This window comes from Rhinichthys klamathensis, unplaced genomic scaffold (assembly GCF_029890125.1).
Source record: "Rhinichthys klamathensis goyatoka isolate OS25496 unplaced genomic scaffold, OSU_Roscu_1.1 h1tg000289l_1, whole genome shotgun sequence".
Classification (NCBI taxonomy): Eukaryota; Metazoa; Chordata; class Actinopteri; order Cypriniformes; family Leuciscidae; genus Rhinichthys; species Rhinichthys klamathensis.
The window spans coordinates 2,808,798-2,821,954 of NW_026606808.1; the positions used below are offsets into that span (position 1 = coordinate 2,808,798).

Consider the following 13,157-nt stretch of genomic DNA (forward strand, 5'->3'; position numbering starts at 1 on the left):
AACTGTAAACTTGTCCCTCAAATCTGATTGGTTGATTGGAAAGTTGATCCAGGAACATGTGGTACTTGGTGAAATCACGTTCACCCTGTCCATCCAGCCATCCATCAATCAATAACTCCCAAGTGAGTAATGACAAACTTTATTATTTATCAACCATTTTAAACAAAGAGCAAGTAAGTTAAGTACGTTTCACATCCACCAGTCTACTGAAATATAAAAATAAATGTTCTTGACACTTCTGTGAAATGATCCCAGCTGCTGTGCATTGTCCATCCGTCAGTGACCATCAGAAATGACACCTTTGAGAAGTCAAGGAGAAAATAAACTCAAGCACAGTCATACAAAAAGCAGCCCAGGAGGGAGAAAGAGCTTCCAACTTACATGCCCCCCACTTATAAAGCTATGTACACGACTCCACAAGTCTACAAACACTGCTAACTGGAGCACAGGAGTGGCAGTGAACTCGGGAATACAAAACATGGAATGACTAAGTCATAAGTGTGGCACTTTCAGGATTAGCTTAAAAAGTGACATCAGAAGGATCGGTTGGGGGGGATTTACATCTCCTTTGGATTTGAAAAGTGCCTGGCCCTTCGGTCACATCGTGCGTTCTGACAGGAGCAAAGTTTTTTAGTACTTAAACTTGCATGACAAATACAAGCAACTTAAAGAAACACAGAGCTCCAGTGAGCATCAGAGGCGGAGCAGCTGCCACAGGAAGGGCTCGTGGGACGCCTGGACTCAGAAGCTGTCCAGCTTCAGCCGCCCGCCGTCTCCTTCACTCATGAACCTCTTCCTGCCCCTGACAACATCAAAAAACAAACTATTAGCGCGTTTATTTGGGTACATAAAATCATTTTTAATATACTAATAAATTATGTAATAATAAAATATACATTTCATAAGAAATATGACAAAGAACTATTTTATTTGGATACATGACAAATTATTTTTAAAAAAGTAAACAAAAAAAGAGAATTTGGGTACATGACATTTTTATGTAATAATAATAATAATAATATATAAATACATTTTATTTATTACTACTACTGATAAATATAATAATAAATATACATTTCATAGGAAATGTATATTACAAAAAAGGAAAAAACTATTTCATTTGGGTATATGACAGAGTTTTGATGTAATATTAAATCTTTATGTAATATTTTGCATATATTAAAACTATAAATAAAGTATTTATTGATATTATATAAAAAATATATTTATAGTTTTAATATATGCAAAATATTACATAAAGATTTAATATTACATCAAAACTATTTGTCATATACCCAAATTAAATAGTTTTTTTCCTTTTTTGTAATATACATTTCCTATGAAATGTATATTTATTATTATATTTATCAGAAGTAGTAATAAATCAAATGTATTTATATATTATTATTATTACAAAATGTATTATTATTACATAAAGTATTTATTGATATTATATACAAAATATATGTAATAATAATACATTTTGTAATAATATTGAATGCATTTTCATTACTATTCATAAATAATTTTTTATATAGTAACAATTTATGTAAAATTATACATATTTTTATACATTACTGCAATTCATAATAAATGCAATTATAACAATAAATATGTATGTAGTAATAACAAAGCTAAGTTATGTCTTTATACAAAAAAACAAACCCCTCACTCACTCACCGACAAGGACAGAGGTCCCGGAGTTTTTTATCAATGACCCCGGCGTTAAAGCTCTGCTCCACGAACTGCTCCAGGAGCGAATACGCACACGGCACATCAATACTGATATCTGCCATGTCCAGGTAGACCCTTTCAAACCCCTGTAAGAGGACACCATTCAGATAAGAGGCACTTTTAAAGCTGCAGTGACTGGAAACGCCCAGCAGGCGATGCTCGTACCCGTCTCAGCTGGTCCACAGTGATGACGGTGGAGGCGCACAGACACTTCAGCAACTGTAGGACGATCTGAAGCGTTCGGTCGCCTTTAGACTCCAGCACCATGATAACCGCCTGAAGACAACACAGATAATCAGGCGGAGCCGAACCAGGCTTGAAATGCCTGTTTTCTAGCCGTTATTACCTCATAAACAAACTCGTGATGAAAATGTGGCACTTCCAGTTCTCTCAAACAGCGCTCGGCTTCCACGGCGTCACCTGATAACAGGTACTCCTTCAGCAGGAGGTTAACCTGCAACAACAACGGTTATGCAATCCGTTAAGAGTTAGCATGTGTTGACGCTTAATGTGCCGTGAAATCTCCGGTGTTATGTCACGCAGCCGGTGAGTGTGTGTCCTTGCCTCTTTAATGAGTTGATTGACAGGTCTCTGGCCGCCGCCTGAACCCCAGAGGCTGTCGATGCGAAGGCCGGTCCATCGACTCATTCTCAGCAGCACAGCCGCGCGATCCAGTGCAGCTCTGGTGAAACACACACACACACACCCACGTCACACTCGCAGAAGAGCACAGGATAACACACACAGCGTGTAAAACACTCCATACCTGGCGTATTCGCAGTCTACTCGTCCTTTGTAGCCATCTATGAAGCTTTTTGAGAGGATGTTATCCGCAGCGGCTCGAGCGATGAACTGGCCGAGCATCTACAAGACAACGGCAAATGGGAATTAGCCATTTAACATGTACAGGATAAGATCACTCTTTCTGAGAGCTTTTCCATGACAAACACCACTGCGATCACAGGATCCAAAAAAGAAAAAGATATTCATTAATAATTAGGCCTATTAGAATTTCATTTATTCATTTTACATTTAACATTTATTAATAATAATAATAATATTAATATTAAATATTACCAGTGAATAATAAAACATTTAGAAATCCTTACATTTGATCAACACTAACAAAAAGATGAAAATTAATTCACATTTCTTGGTCCATTCTCTATTCACACTGTCATTAATAAAATCTTTTAACTATAATCACCAATATATATATATAACTTCATAATCCCAGGTAAATATAACTCTTTCTGAGAGCTTTCCACAGAAAGCATTTCCATATTTCTTGTTGACACCAAAAAAGGAACTGAAATAATTAGTAATTAAATTAATTTCTTTTAAGCTGCAAAAATGTACAAATAATCAAAATATTATTAAACAGTTCCACATAAAATGTTACTTTTTGGTCATCTCTAATCTAGGTCCATTTTAAAATAATAATAATAATAAATATTTATTTTATTTTGTATTCACGCTGTCATAATACAAATAAGAAGAGATTTAAAATGTCCAGGGAAAGATCACTCTAAGAGTTTTCCACTGAAAGCATTATATTTCATGTTCACACACACACACAATTTGCACAGAATCCAAAAGGAACTGAAATCAGACAACTCCGCAGATATTGAATTTAAAAGTGCATAAAATAGGCCAAGTTCCTCATCGTAACATTTTTGAAATTCCATTGAAATGTGTGTAACGGTAAACAGAGCAGTTGTGTGCACAGCTGGAGGAAACACACTGTCAGATAATGCAGTCATACACATCAGTTCACACTGATGGAGCAGGTGGTCAGTGTTTGTGCACGTGCTACCCTTTGTATTGGGACCGTATTGGGTGTGAAGGGAAGAAAGGGTTGTGTTTGCCCCATTCTAGCGCTCAAACAACATCTGCTCTAGTGTATGGAGTGAGGGCTGACAGGAGAGAGCTGGGTAAATGTGTTTGTACAGCAGAGAGTGTGTTTGGAGGCACAGCGCTGACCCAGCATTCTGCACACAGACAGACAAAAGCACAAGCTCTGGTGTTTGTATGAAGCCAAAGGAAACAGCTGAAAGTTTCTTCTGACTGGTTCATCTGCACCACCGGACGCGCTCCGACCACAGGCTTTTCATTGTTAACCGCAGCTTATCAAACGCGCGTTTAGCAAAGCGAACATGAAGACGCACCGGAGCTTAGAAACTGTGCCAAATGTTACGCTGCAAAAGTGAAGAGAGAGAGAGCGGTTCAAGATTATGAACTTTAGCTGATGATTAAATGTCATAAAGATGATTGCGATTAATCTATTCTGTTCATGCCAATTCACCTCAAGAAATCATTTATTCAGATTTAATGTTGATTCATAATAAAAGAAGCATTTATAATTTTCGTTAAAGCTTTGAAAGCTGCCATAAAGTATAAAAATATGATATATATGTGTGTGTGTGTGTGTGTGTTATATATATATATATATATATATATACACGTAAAATATTTAACTTTTTGGTCAACCTGGTCTACTTTCCAATTACACTCATGAATATAATAATAAGTATAGTATATTATGTATACTATATATAATAATTGTATTAAAGTACCAATATATTATTACAGTAATAGTCTAATAATATATATATTATTCCAAAATAAATTCAAAAGTGATTTACTAGAACTAGACTCGCGTGCGGACGTTACTGTAAGCCAGTGATTATAGTTTATAAAGTGATAAATATGGATATTTTTCTTACAAAAACCCATCGCTTTGCTTCAGAGGGGCTTTATTAACCCACTGGATTATTTTTATGATGGATGAATGCGCTTTTTGGAGCTTCAAAAACTCACACTATTCACTCCCATTATAAAGGTTGGAAGAGCCAGGATATTTTTTTAAATATAATTCTGTGTTTGGCTGAATGAATAAAGTCATATACACCTAGGAGTAAATCATGGGGTAATATTAATTTTTGGGTGAACTATTCTTTTAGATGTCCTTTGGCATAAACCTGGCATAATCTAAGCCCTGTCTGTGAAACCAGGCCTAAATTAAATGTCAATTGTAAAAAATATATGAATGCTAATCATATATTTTAATGTTTAATCCATAGGGTTAAGGGGTTTGAACAACTCCCCAGAAGTCTGTGCAGTAGTACAGTGACCGACAGGTGCGCTAGCTTTAGCGTGTTACCTGTGGAGCCGCTGGCGTGTCCAGCACCAGGTCGGGCAGCTCTTTGAGCAGTTTGTGGAAGGAGGCCTCCACGTCACCGGCCGTGAGCACGCGCCCGCAGAGCTCGCTGAGCAGTCGGGACGTCAGCTCCCTGTGGCTGGCTTTCGCCTCCAGCGCTAGCGATACGGCTAGCATGGGCACGTCGCCACGCATGCCACTCAGGTTCAGCTCGGCAAGCAGTTCCTGAAGGAACGGAGTGAGATGTTCTGATTATAATGAGAACGCACCGCTCCCAGGTTTGCACAGGCTTGTTTACTCATAAAAATAATTGCATGACACCGATTAGATATGAAAGGGCAAAAGCCGTCTCCTCGTTCAACAACACAGTCATAAATCTCACCGCCACTTCATTAGCATCCCCGTGCTCAAAGTACTCTTGAACTATAGGAGTGACCGTCTTCTCAAACGTCTCTTCGTCCAGAGGGAGGACGACCGTCTCGTATACGCAGTTCTCCTGGAGAAACACAAAGTGTGATGGCTTCGTGTGCCAATTTCATGGCTAAAACCCAAAAGCGAGCGTGTCGCGCGGCTCTTACCTGCTCCGCATCGTAATTGGGATCTTTCACATCAACTTTCACATCTTCGTCATAAACTTCCCCCGGTGTTCCCCATACGCCTTTACCGCCAGCTCCACCTATAGATACAAAACACATCTTTTCAAAACAACAAAGTGCATTGGAGGAACTTGTGACGTCATGTCGAGAACGGATTGAAGAACGAAAACTCTTTCAGTTCCTTCTGCTGTAGCACATGAAAGTACACGGTTCATGCGATTGTCATGTTAACCGCACAGTGTCGCCCCTTCTGAAACGATTCCCCTAAACAGGGCCGGGCCCCTTTAATTCACTCCTGGTGACATCATCTCTCGATATGTGCTGAGCTCGGACCATAAGCGTCAAACTGATACTGAACCAAAAAAACTGAAACTGATTAAAAAAACACCAAAGCAGTTTGTGTACGCAAGGCTTAGCATGGCGTAGATGTTCTGCTACACACTTAAGCTGCCCTAAACCGGTATGACTACTACTTTTGTGGAACATAAAAGAAGATATTGTATGTTCTTTATACCATAAAATGGAAGTCAAAAGGCTCCAATGTTGTTTGGTTACCAACAGTCTTCAAAATATCTTGTTCTGTTTTCCGCAGAAGAAAAAGTCATACAGGTTTGGAACAACTTGAAAGAATTTCCCTTTTTGATTGGCTAGAGACCCGCGACACGATAAAGCTAAATGAATCGCCGTCGAATGGAGCTTTCCACTGAACACAAACCGATTGATTTCTTTCGGCTAATTCGCACTTGTACGATAGGTGGCGCTGACCGAGAATACATTTTTCCTCATATCTGAATAATAGGCAGACGTGCATTATTTGTAGTGTTTTATAATATACTGAACGCTACACCTGCTAAGCATTTCTCATTCTTTATTGTTATAAAAAATAAATTACAATAAATAAATAACAGAACATATCTCGTCATAATCATAATTTTTTGGCTTCATTTTTAGAAACGTTTCTCTCAGTTGTTTGTGCGCAGAACCGAACGAGAACGTCATCATTTAGAAGTTATGATCACGTAATATGATGGACAGCTCTAGAACGAATGAGCTCTTTAGATCGCATAATTCAGTGGAAAATGAATAGAAATGATAATCTGTATAAAGAGCATGTAAGAATGAATCTGCTCAACATCCATTCTCTTCTCTCTTCCGGAGTACTTTTCTTCTGTGTTTACACAGGTTCTCAAAACAGTGCCACCATTCTCACAAGTTTGTGCAACAGCTCAAATCTAATTGAACGGCTCGTTTCATCGCGGGGCAACAAAGAAAAAAAGACACACTGGTCGATTGAACGCGCCTGGTGTGAAGAGCTCCATAGGGATATAATGTTTCGATTCAAAAGCGTCATCACGACGTACATGTGTCGCTTAATTGCGCTCAGTGTGAAAGGCCCTTCAATCTTTCAGTAAACTAGTTCACTTTCGGCTGTAGTATGCAAGTGCATTTTGAAAATACCTTTTAATGACCTGAATCACAGGTCAAAATAAATAAGCTTTAGTAAAAATTGGGCCGTAATTTGCTTAAGGTTTTAAATTAATTGAATTAACTAATATCATCAAACTAATAATTTTTTTGCAGAGAATGTATTTTTTTTAGGATGATTTTTGCAACCATGCTATTTAATTTAATTTAAAGGCACAATGAAATGCAAGTATCAAATGATCTTTTTTTATTGTGACATACGAGTTAAAATAAAATGTAGGGTGGAGACTTGATTCTATCCACTGGTTGTTGATTGGATGGAGGCAGATCTGAAAGCGAGCTTGCAGTCGATTGTAAGAAAGGGGCGGAGTTTAAAGACTGATTGGATAAGTCTGTCATTCACCCGAAAAATCGGAATTACGTCATTTTGATTAAGAACTACGAGGTAAAAAAAAAAAAAAACACATGCAGGGATAAATCGTACACAACAAGATCAACATGCATTTAAAAAAATATACAGGGTGAATGCCGACTTTAAAAGTATCTCATGTTTGCTCAAACTAGATCAAATGAGAAATTTGACAAAGAAAACATCATCAATTTTGTATTTCTGGTTTAAGGGCAAATAGTGCTGAGAACAGGCGCGCTCAACTCCCAAACTGTTTATGGGTGCGAGTTATAAAGAAGGGCAAAACAACACAATTAGCTTCTGCTCAGCTTGACCGTAAAGACGATTGTCAATATGCTGTAATCCATTTTTCAGGCCTATTGTATTTGGATAAAGTGGGGCACTTCCAAACCTACTACATTTTCACTGCAACGCCTACATCTGAAGGATTCTGGCCAAAAAAAGCGAACAGGATCTCCTGCCCTGCCCTGCGGGCTGACTTAACCAGCAGTTACATAACACAAACAGGGCCGACTGTGCCATCGCAGAGCGAATCAAAAAGAGAAGTGTGCCATTAAGTCATCTTGCGGGGGTGATGGGGGAGGTGGAAAGGTCAGGAGGGGCGATAATCTCAGCTAAAACACTAATCTAGACGATTAAATGATCACCGTCAGACACAAAGAAAGTCGAATGTTGTTTTTTTGCAGGCTTGGCATTAGGTTAGCAAGTCAGCATACATGTGGCGTACTTGACGCAGCCAGTCGGACAGTATGTAGGCCGTTTCTGCAAGCCAGACTTTTACAAATCAATTCAGGTCTGTTGCACTCAGAGACGTTGAACCCTCTACAAAGGACCAGCACTGTGTAAAACAACATCTGAATGAATGGGAGTGATCGTCTGTTATGAACGTATGTGTGAAAACGGGTGGAGTTTGATAGATTATGTGTGTCAGTCCGTTCACTCTGATGTTTCTTATCCGTCTAACTGGCTAAAATAAAGCAGTGAATGCTGGAACAGATCCAGGTCAACATTGAACACATATAAACGAAGCCCAAGCGCACTGGACTTCCGGAACTTTCAGAATTCCAGAATTCCAAATGCAATTCATTCATATTCACGTGCAGTTCCAAAGATCAGTTAAATCAAAACATCTACAGTCCAGAATGTTTTCATCTGTTGGGTGTGGACACAAATATAGTTGTGGTTCTTGGTGTGAACGGGCTTTAAGGAATGAAAACAGCACCAATACCTTTCTTCGGCAGGCCTCGTCCCTTGCCCATCCTGGACCTCCGGTTGAGCAGTTTGCCCTTTGGGCTGGTGGGCGGGACCGTGGACCGGACCGCATCACTGTTATCACTCAGCGAGTCGCCCCGGCCCGAGTCCCGGGAGGAGTTCTTCCTCAGACGTCTCTTCACCTTGGCCTTGAGTCTTGCCTCGTGAATGCTGCCGGTGGGGGCCAATATCCAGTTTCCGTTGATCTCATTATTGACATTTCCAGCGAAGGTGCTGTCCTCGTCCCCGGAAGGGAAGGAATCGCTAAGATTTCCGGCCTCTGTGGATGACAATATGTGAATATTCATGACACCTTATATTATGAGACTAAATATACATAAAAATAGCATTAGCACTAGGGACCAAAGTTTGGGCCCCTTTAAATATGTTTTATTCCACCAAGAGAGTAAAAACAAGTGATAGTCCTGACCTTGGCAAATTTGCCAAGGCTTATATCAAATACCAAATATAAGGGCAAATAGTTCTCAAACACTGACCTAAAAACATTTCAAATGATATAAAATCACTATCTCAAGCGATAAAAATCCACTTAAACTTACCAACAGGGTTTGCATTTAGCCATGCCTCACAGTCAGTTGCCATGGTTAGTTTTACAGCGTATGAAGTGTGCCTTTGCACCTAGAAATGCAGAAATATTAACGTTAATATGTCTAAAACATAAATGAGTTGTTAAATGAACACATGTAAGTTAGACAGCCGCTCCAATCAGCAGCGTCCATTTGGCTCATACACAAGCCTGATACAATGAATGGACACATTACCACACAGACAGAAGATCTGCAGTCTCTAAAACAAATTGTTTTGGCGAAGCAATACTTAGTTTTTATAATAATTGTATTAACGTGTTTTACATTTGAGAGCACGCATTTAATATTTGGCGTTACGTGCACGCGCAAATGCACGAGCGCAACATAAACATAAACAAAGCCTCGGGACGTGCAGCGAACAAACGCGTTTTTGGCTTTATTTGACGCAGCGTTTAAGGTAAAATCTTCAAAAGTGTAATATGTAACAAAATAAGTTTCTTCCCAACAACAGCCAGTCGTTAAAAGAACAAATCCTACTAACCTGCTTTATCGCGTAGCCCAAGTGCGAACGTACTCTCTCCGCTGATGTTGATTTTGTGTTCTCTGCCCAGCAACTCGACAGTGTAATGCTGCCCTGCGAGCTCTCTGATTGGTCAGAATAATAGAGGCGGATAACAAAATGACCAATGAAAATTGAGTTCTGACGAAGCAGGTCTTTCTCGTATTTTCTACGAGACGCCTCGTTCGTTGAAGATCGTGACTTTCCGCCGCCCGCCGATGGACGCTGGAACACAGCAGGTGATGTCATTATGTAATACACTGCGCATGGGTGAGGATGAAGTCACCTTTTCTCTGTTATATTGATTGACCCATTAAAAAAAAAAGACGATGGGTAAAAAAAGATGCAAGGGTTATTTCATAACGTGCAAGACAATAGGCCTACATGTCATTCAGGGCCATCATGGGACATGATATTTTCCAAAATGTTTATTCAATATTTGCATCAATGCAACCCAAAAATAATTATACAGATTTTTCTTCCAGAAAATGGGATGCTATTATTAACAGAATATAAAACAGCGGAGAAAAAGTTTTCCAGAACCATTCCAATAATATACTCGCATTATAACACACACACTCACTCAGTTTTTTTTATTTTTTTATCTTTAAACAAATAAATTTGATAATTAGACAAATAAGCATGGTCCAGTTCAAGTATCCTTAAAGTCTGAGCTCTGTGTACAGCAATGATGAAAAGCAAAATAGTATGACAGACATTACACAGAAACAGCTTTCCACTGTTCAACCGATTTTCTTTTTTTTTAGCATTTTGAGATTTTCACTATACCTCACCACCCAAAAGGCACTTTAAAAAAGTGATTATTTCAAGCATGAAACAGATTCAAGACCTGAACACTGACAAACAACAACAACAGAATATTCACAAGTATTAACCTGAGGATAATTTTACACCTCTTGAACTTAAATAGAAATTTAAATAAGGCACATCTGAAGTCTATAGAGGCAAATCAACACATATACGCAAGCTTTAGAGTATGAATGAGGCAGATGCAAATGATGTAAACACTACACTTACCAGTGCATTTCACATTCTAATACATATTTTTCACAGTGTAATAAAAATTCCTGGACTGCAGCGGACACACACCACCTTGTGTCCTACGCTTAAGGGCAGTGTATTAAAGAGACAGTTTACTGAAAAACAAAATTACATTTCTCTATGACATTCTTTCTTTCTTCCATAGAACAGAAATGAAGATATTTAGCAGAAAGTTCCTGCTTACTTCTTTCCATACAAAGAAAATAAATGGGAACTGAGGCTGTTACAGTGTTACAGTGGTTTTTCAAAGCCTCGCTCATGACATGTGGGAGAAAAAAAAAGATATTTGTTAAGTTATAAGAAGATAACTTATTCGATCACTCGTTTCAGTTAAAATGTAATCCATTACTTAATACAAATTACGATATGAAAATTGTAGTTATTAGCGTAACCTATTACACGTCACATTTTAGGTAATATAATCGGATTACTTTTTGATTACTTTTGACTATAGGAAATCAAATATCAAATATGAAACCGATATGAACATTTTGGCAGATGCCGATAACCGATAATTCTTTATATTTGAAAGCCGATAACCAATATGAATCCTAATTTTTATACAATTTTTAAATTTGGAAATATAAATCCAATTTTTTATATCATTTTTTAAGAGCCTGATTACAAAAACAAAAGTCTCACCATTAAAAGCCACGTCCCAAGCACACAATTATTATTATGTAGTTTATGTGACAGACTTGCGCTGCACATGTTGCATATTTAGTATTTTCCTTTTTCAAGCAATTTAAAGCCATCAAGGTGAACAGTGCACATCTGAAGTGTCTCAACTGAAGGAAATCATTTATTATTTATCGGCTTTAATATATCAGCAAAATTGTCTTATTGGGCTGATAAAAATAACATTTAATTCGTAAAAACTTTCATACAATTCACATTGCAATGAACTAGAGTACACAGAGGATCCAATTGCTCCGGTTCTCCTTGTGTCCCTTTCCTCTCCTCTTTGTGTGTTGTCTCTCTGTCTCTCATTCAGTGTATCCCAGCAGTGATGGCAGTCTCAGGTGAGCTTCACTCAGTTTTTGGCGACTCCGTGTGGAAGTTCAAGAGACTTTCCTCCGCCAGCTGCGACAGATACTTCTATAAAAACACAAACAATCCCCCATTAAATAACACAAACGTCGGTTTACTTTTAAAGAGCAGCCATTCAGCCTTGAAGAGCAACAGTTTGGTTTCTCTGACTAAAATGGCTGACTGACAGCATCTGATTGTTATGCTGAAGTTAGTTTATGCTACAATTGGATTTTCCATGTTTCTAAGCTCTTTTGGCTCAGAAAACAAACTTTTCAAACCCATAAGTTTATGTAATTTGTCCACTGGCAATATCCAACAGTGGATAAAATGACAAAAAACATTGACTTGCTGAGGCTAATTTTATAGCTAGCTTTTTATGAATCCTAATTTAGTCATCTTAAATAATAGTGACACACTTTTTTTCATAATTTGACAAAAGTGTCTTTCACATTTTATAGGTGCAAAATTATTTTGCACTACTGTTGTGCTGACAAGTATGGACTTGACTGTTTAGTCAAGTTGAGGTCTGTTTTAATGACATAAAAGTGCCTTTAGTCGAAGAAACTCCTGCAAATGTGAGTCCTACCAAAAAGCGTACTTGTTTACCAGTGAAACAAGGAGAGCTGAAAAAGAAGGTCAAATGTGGGAGGAAAGCAGGTGTTTCCTGTAGTGTTTACAGTCTCTCTCTCTCTCTCTCTCTCTCAGTTTCACCTGTCGTGCTCTTCTGGTGTTAAACTCTCACTGTAGTTCTTGTAAACTCAACACAGCTGGCAGACCTCGAGCCGGAGAAGTGAAGTATGAGGTGGCGCTGTTTGGCCAACCGCTCTAGTGTGAGAGACGTGAGTGACAACTGGCTGTGGTCTGACTGTGATGACGGGGAATGTCCGGCTCCGAGCCGCCTCAACTATGCTGTGTTGGAAAGTGTGTTCGTCTGTCTGTATGTGTGTGTTTCTGAAGGGTTATAATGAGAAACCATATCCCACCCTGAGGACCGGGCTGCTTAGATCAGTCAGTCTTACATTGCCGTCACCAGTGGTGGTGAGTAACTAAGTAAGTGTAGCCTTTTCAGTAACAAGGTACTATTTCCAACAAGTAGCAGTCTAGTGTGACCAAATGCTACATCGCTGTTTGAATTTCACATTGTTTGCATGTGGCTTTAATGCCAAGAGAGCAATAGTTAAATACTTACTTCAACTTATTTCAGTTTATTGCCAAGGCAACATTTTTAATTTTCATTTAGTTCAAGTTTTTTAACTAATATTTATATATTATTTTTAGGGCTGTCAAATGATTAATCGTGATTAATCACATCCAAAATAAAAGTTTGTGTTTACATAATATATGTGGGTGCACTGTATATAATTATTTTATATATATAAAT

General features: G+C 38.3%; 2 protein-coding genes across 2 annotated transcripts in view; both read right to left on the minus strand.

Moving 5' to 3' along the window:
- Nucleotides 1-127: 127 nt before the first annotated feature.
- Nucleotides 128-9,969, minus strand: pdcd4b (programmed cell death 4b). Its single transcript, XM_056269758.1, has 12 exons — nucleotides 9,665-9,969; nucleotides 9,136-9,214; nucleotides 8,553-8,855; nucleotides 5,473-5,570; nucleotides 5,277-5,390; nucleotides 4,898-5,119; nucleotides 2,501-2,598; nucleotides 2,299-2,416; nucleotides 2,081-2,188; nucleotides 1,900-2,010; nucleotides 1,681-1,820; nucleotides 128-802 (listed from the first exon to the last, which is right to left on the minus strand). The coding sequence occupies exons 1-12, from the start codon at nucleotides 9,929-9,931 to the stop codon at nucleotides 742-744; spliced, it is 1,719 nt and encodes a 572-aa protein (XP_056125733.1). The 5' UTR covers nucleotides 9,932-9,969; the 3' UTR covers nucleotides 128-741.
- A 1,754-nt stretch (nucleotides 9,970-11,723) lies between these two features.
- The window catches only part of rbm20 (RNA binding motif protein 20), a 68,822-nt gene continuing 67,388 nt past the window's right edge, over nucleotides 11,724-13,157 (minus strand). Inside the window, exon 14 of the mRNA XM_056269738.1 lies at nucleotides 11,724-11,842. Coding sequence (XP_056125713.1) covers nucleotides 11,774-11,842 — 69 coding nt within the window. The 3' untranslated portion in view covers nucleotides 11,724-11,773. The remainder of the gene's footprint in view (nucleotides 11,843-13,157) is intronic.

Coding starts and splice junctions, on each gene's coding strand:
- pdcd4b (XM_056269758.1), bottom strand. CDS start 9,931: ATGACATCACCTGCTGTGTTCCAGCGTCCATCGGCGGGCGGCGGAAAG. Junction 2,599..4,897: donor ACACGCCAGCGGCTCCACAG/GTAACACGCTAA, acceptor GTTGTCTTGTAG/ATGCTCGGCCAGTTCATCGC. Junction 2,189..2,298: donor TCAATCAACTCATTAAAGAG/GCAAGGACACAC, acceptor TTGTTGTTGCAG/GTTAACCTCCTGCTGAAGGA.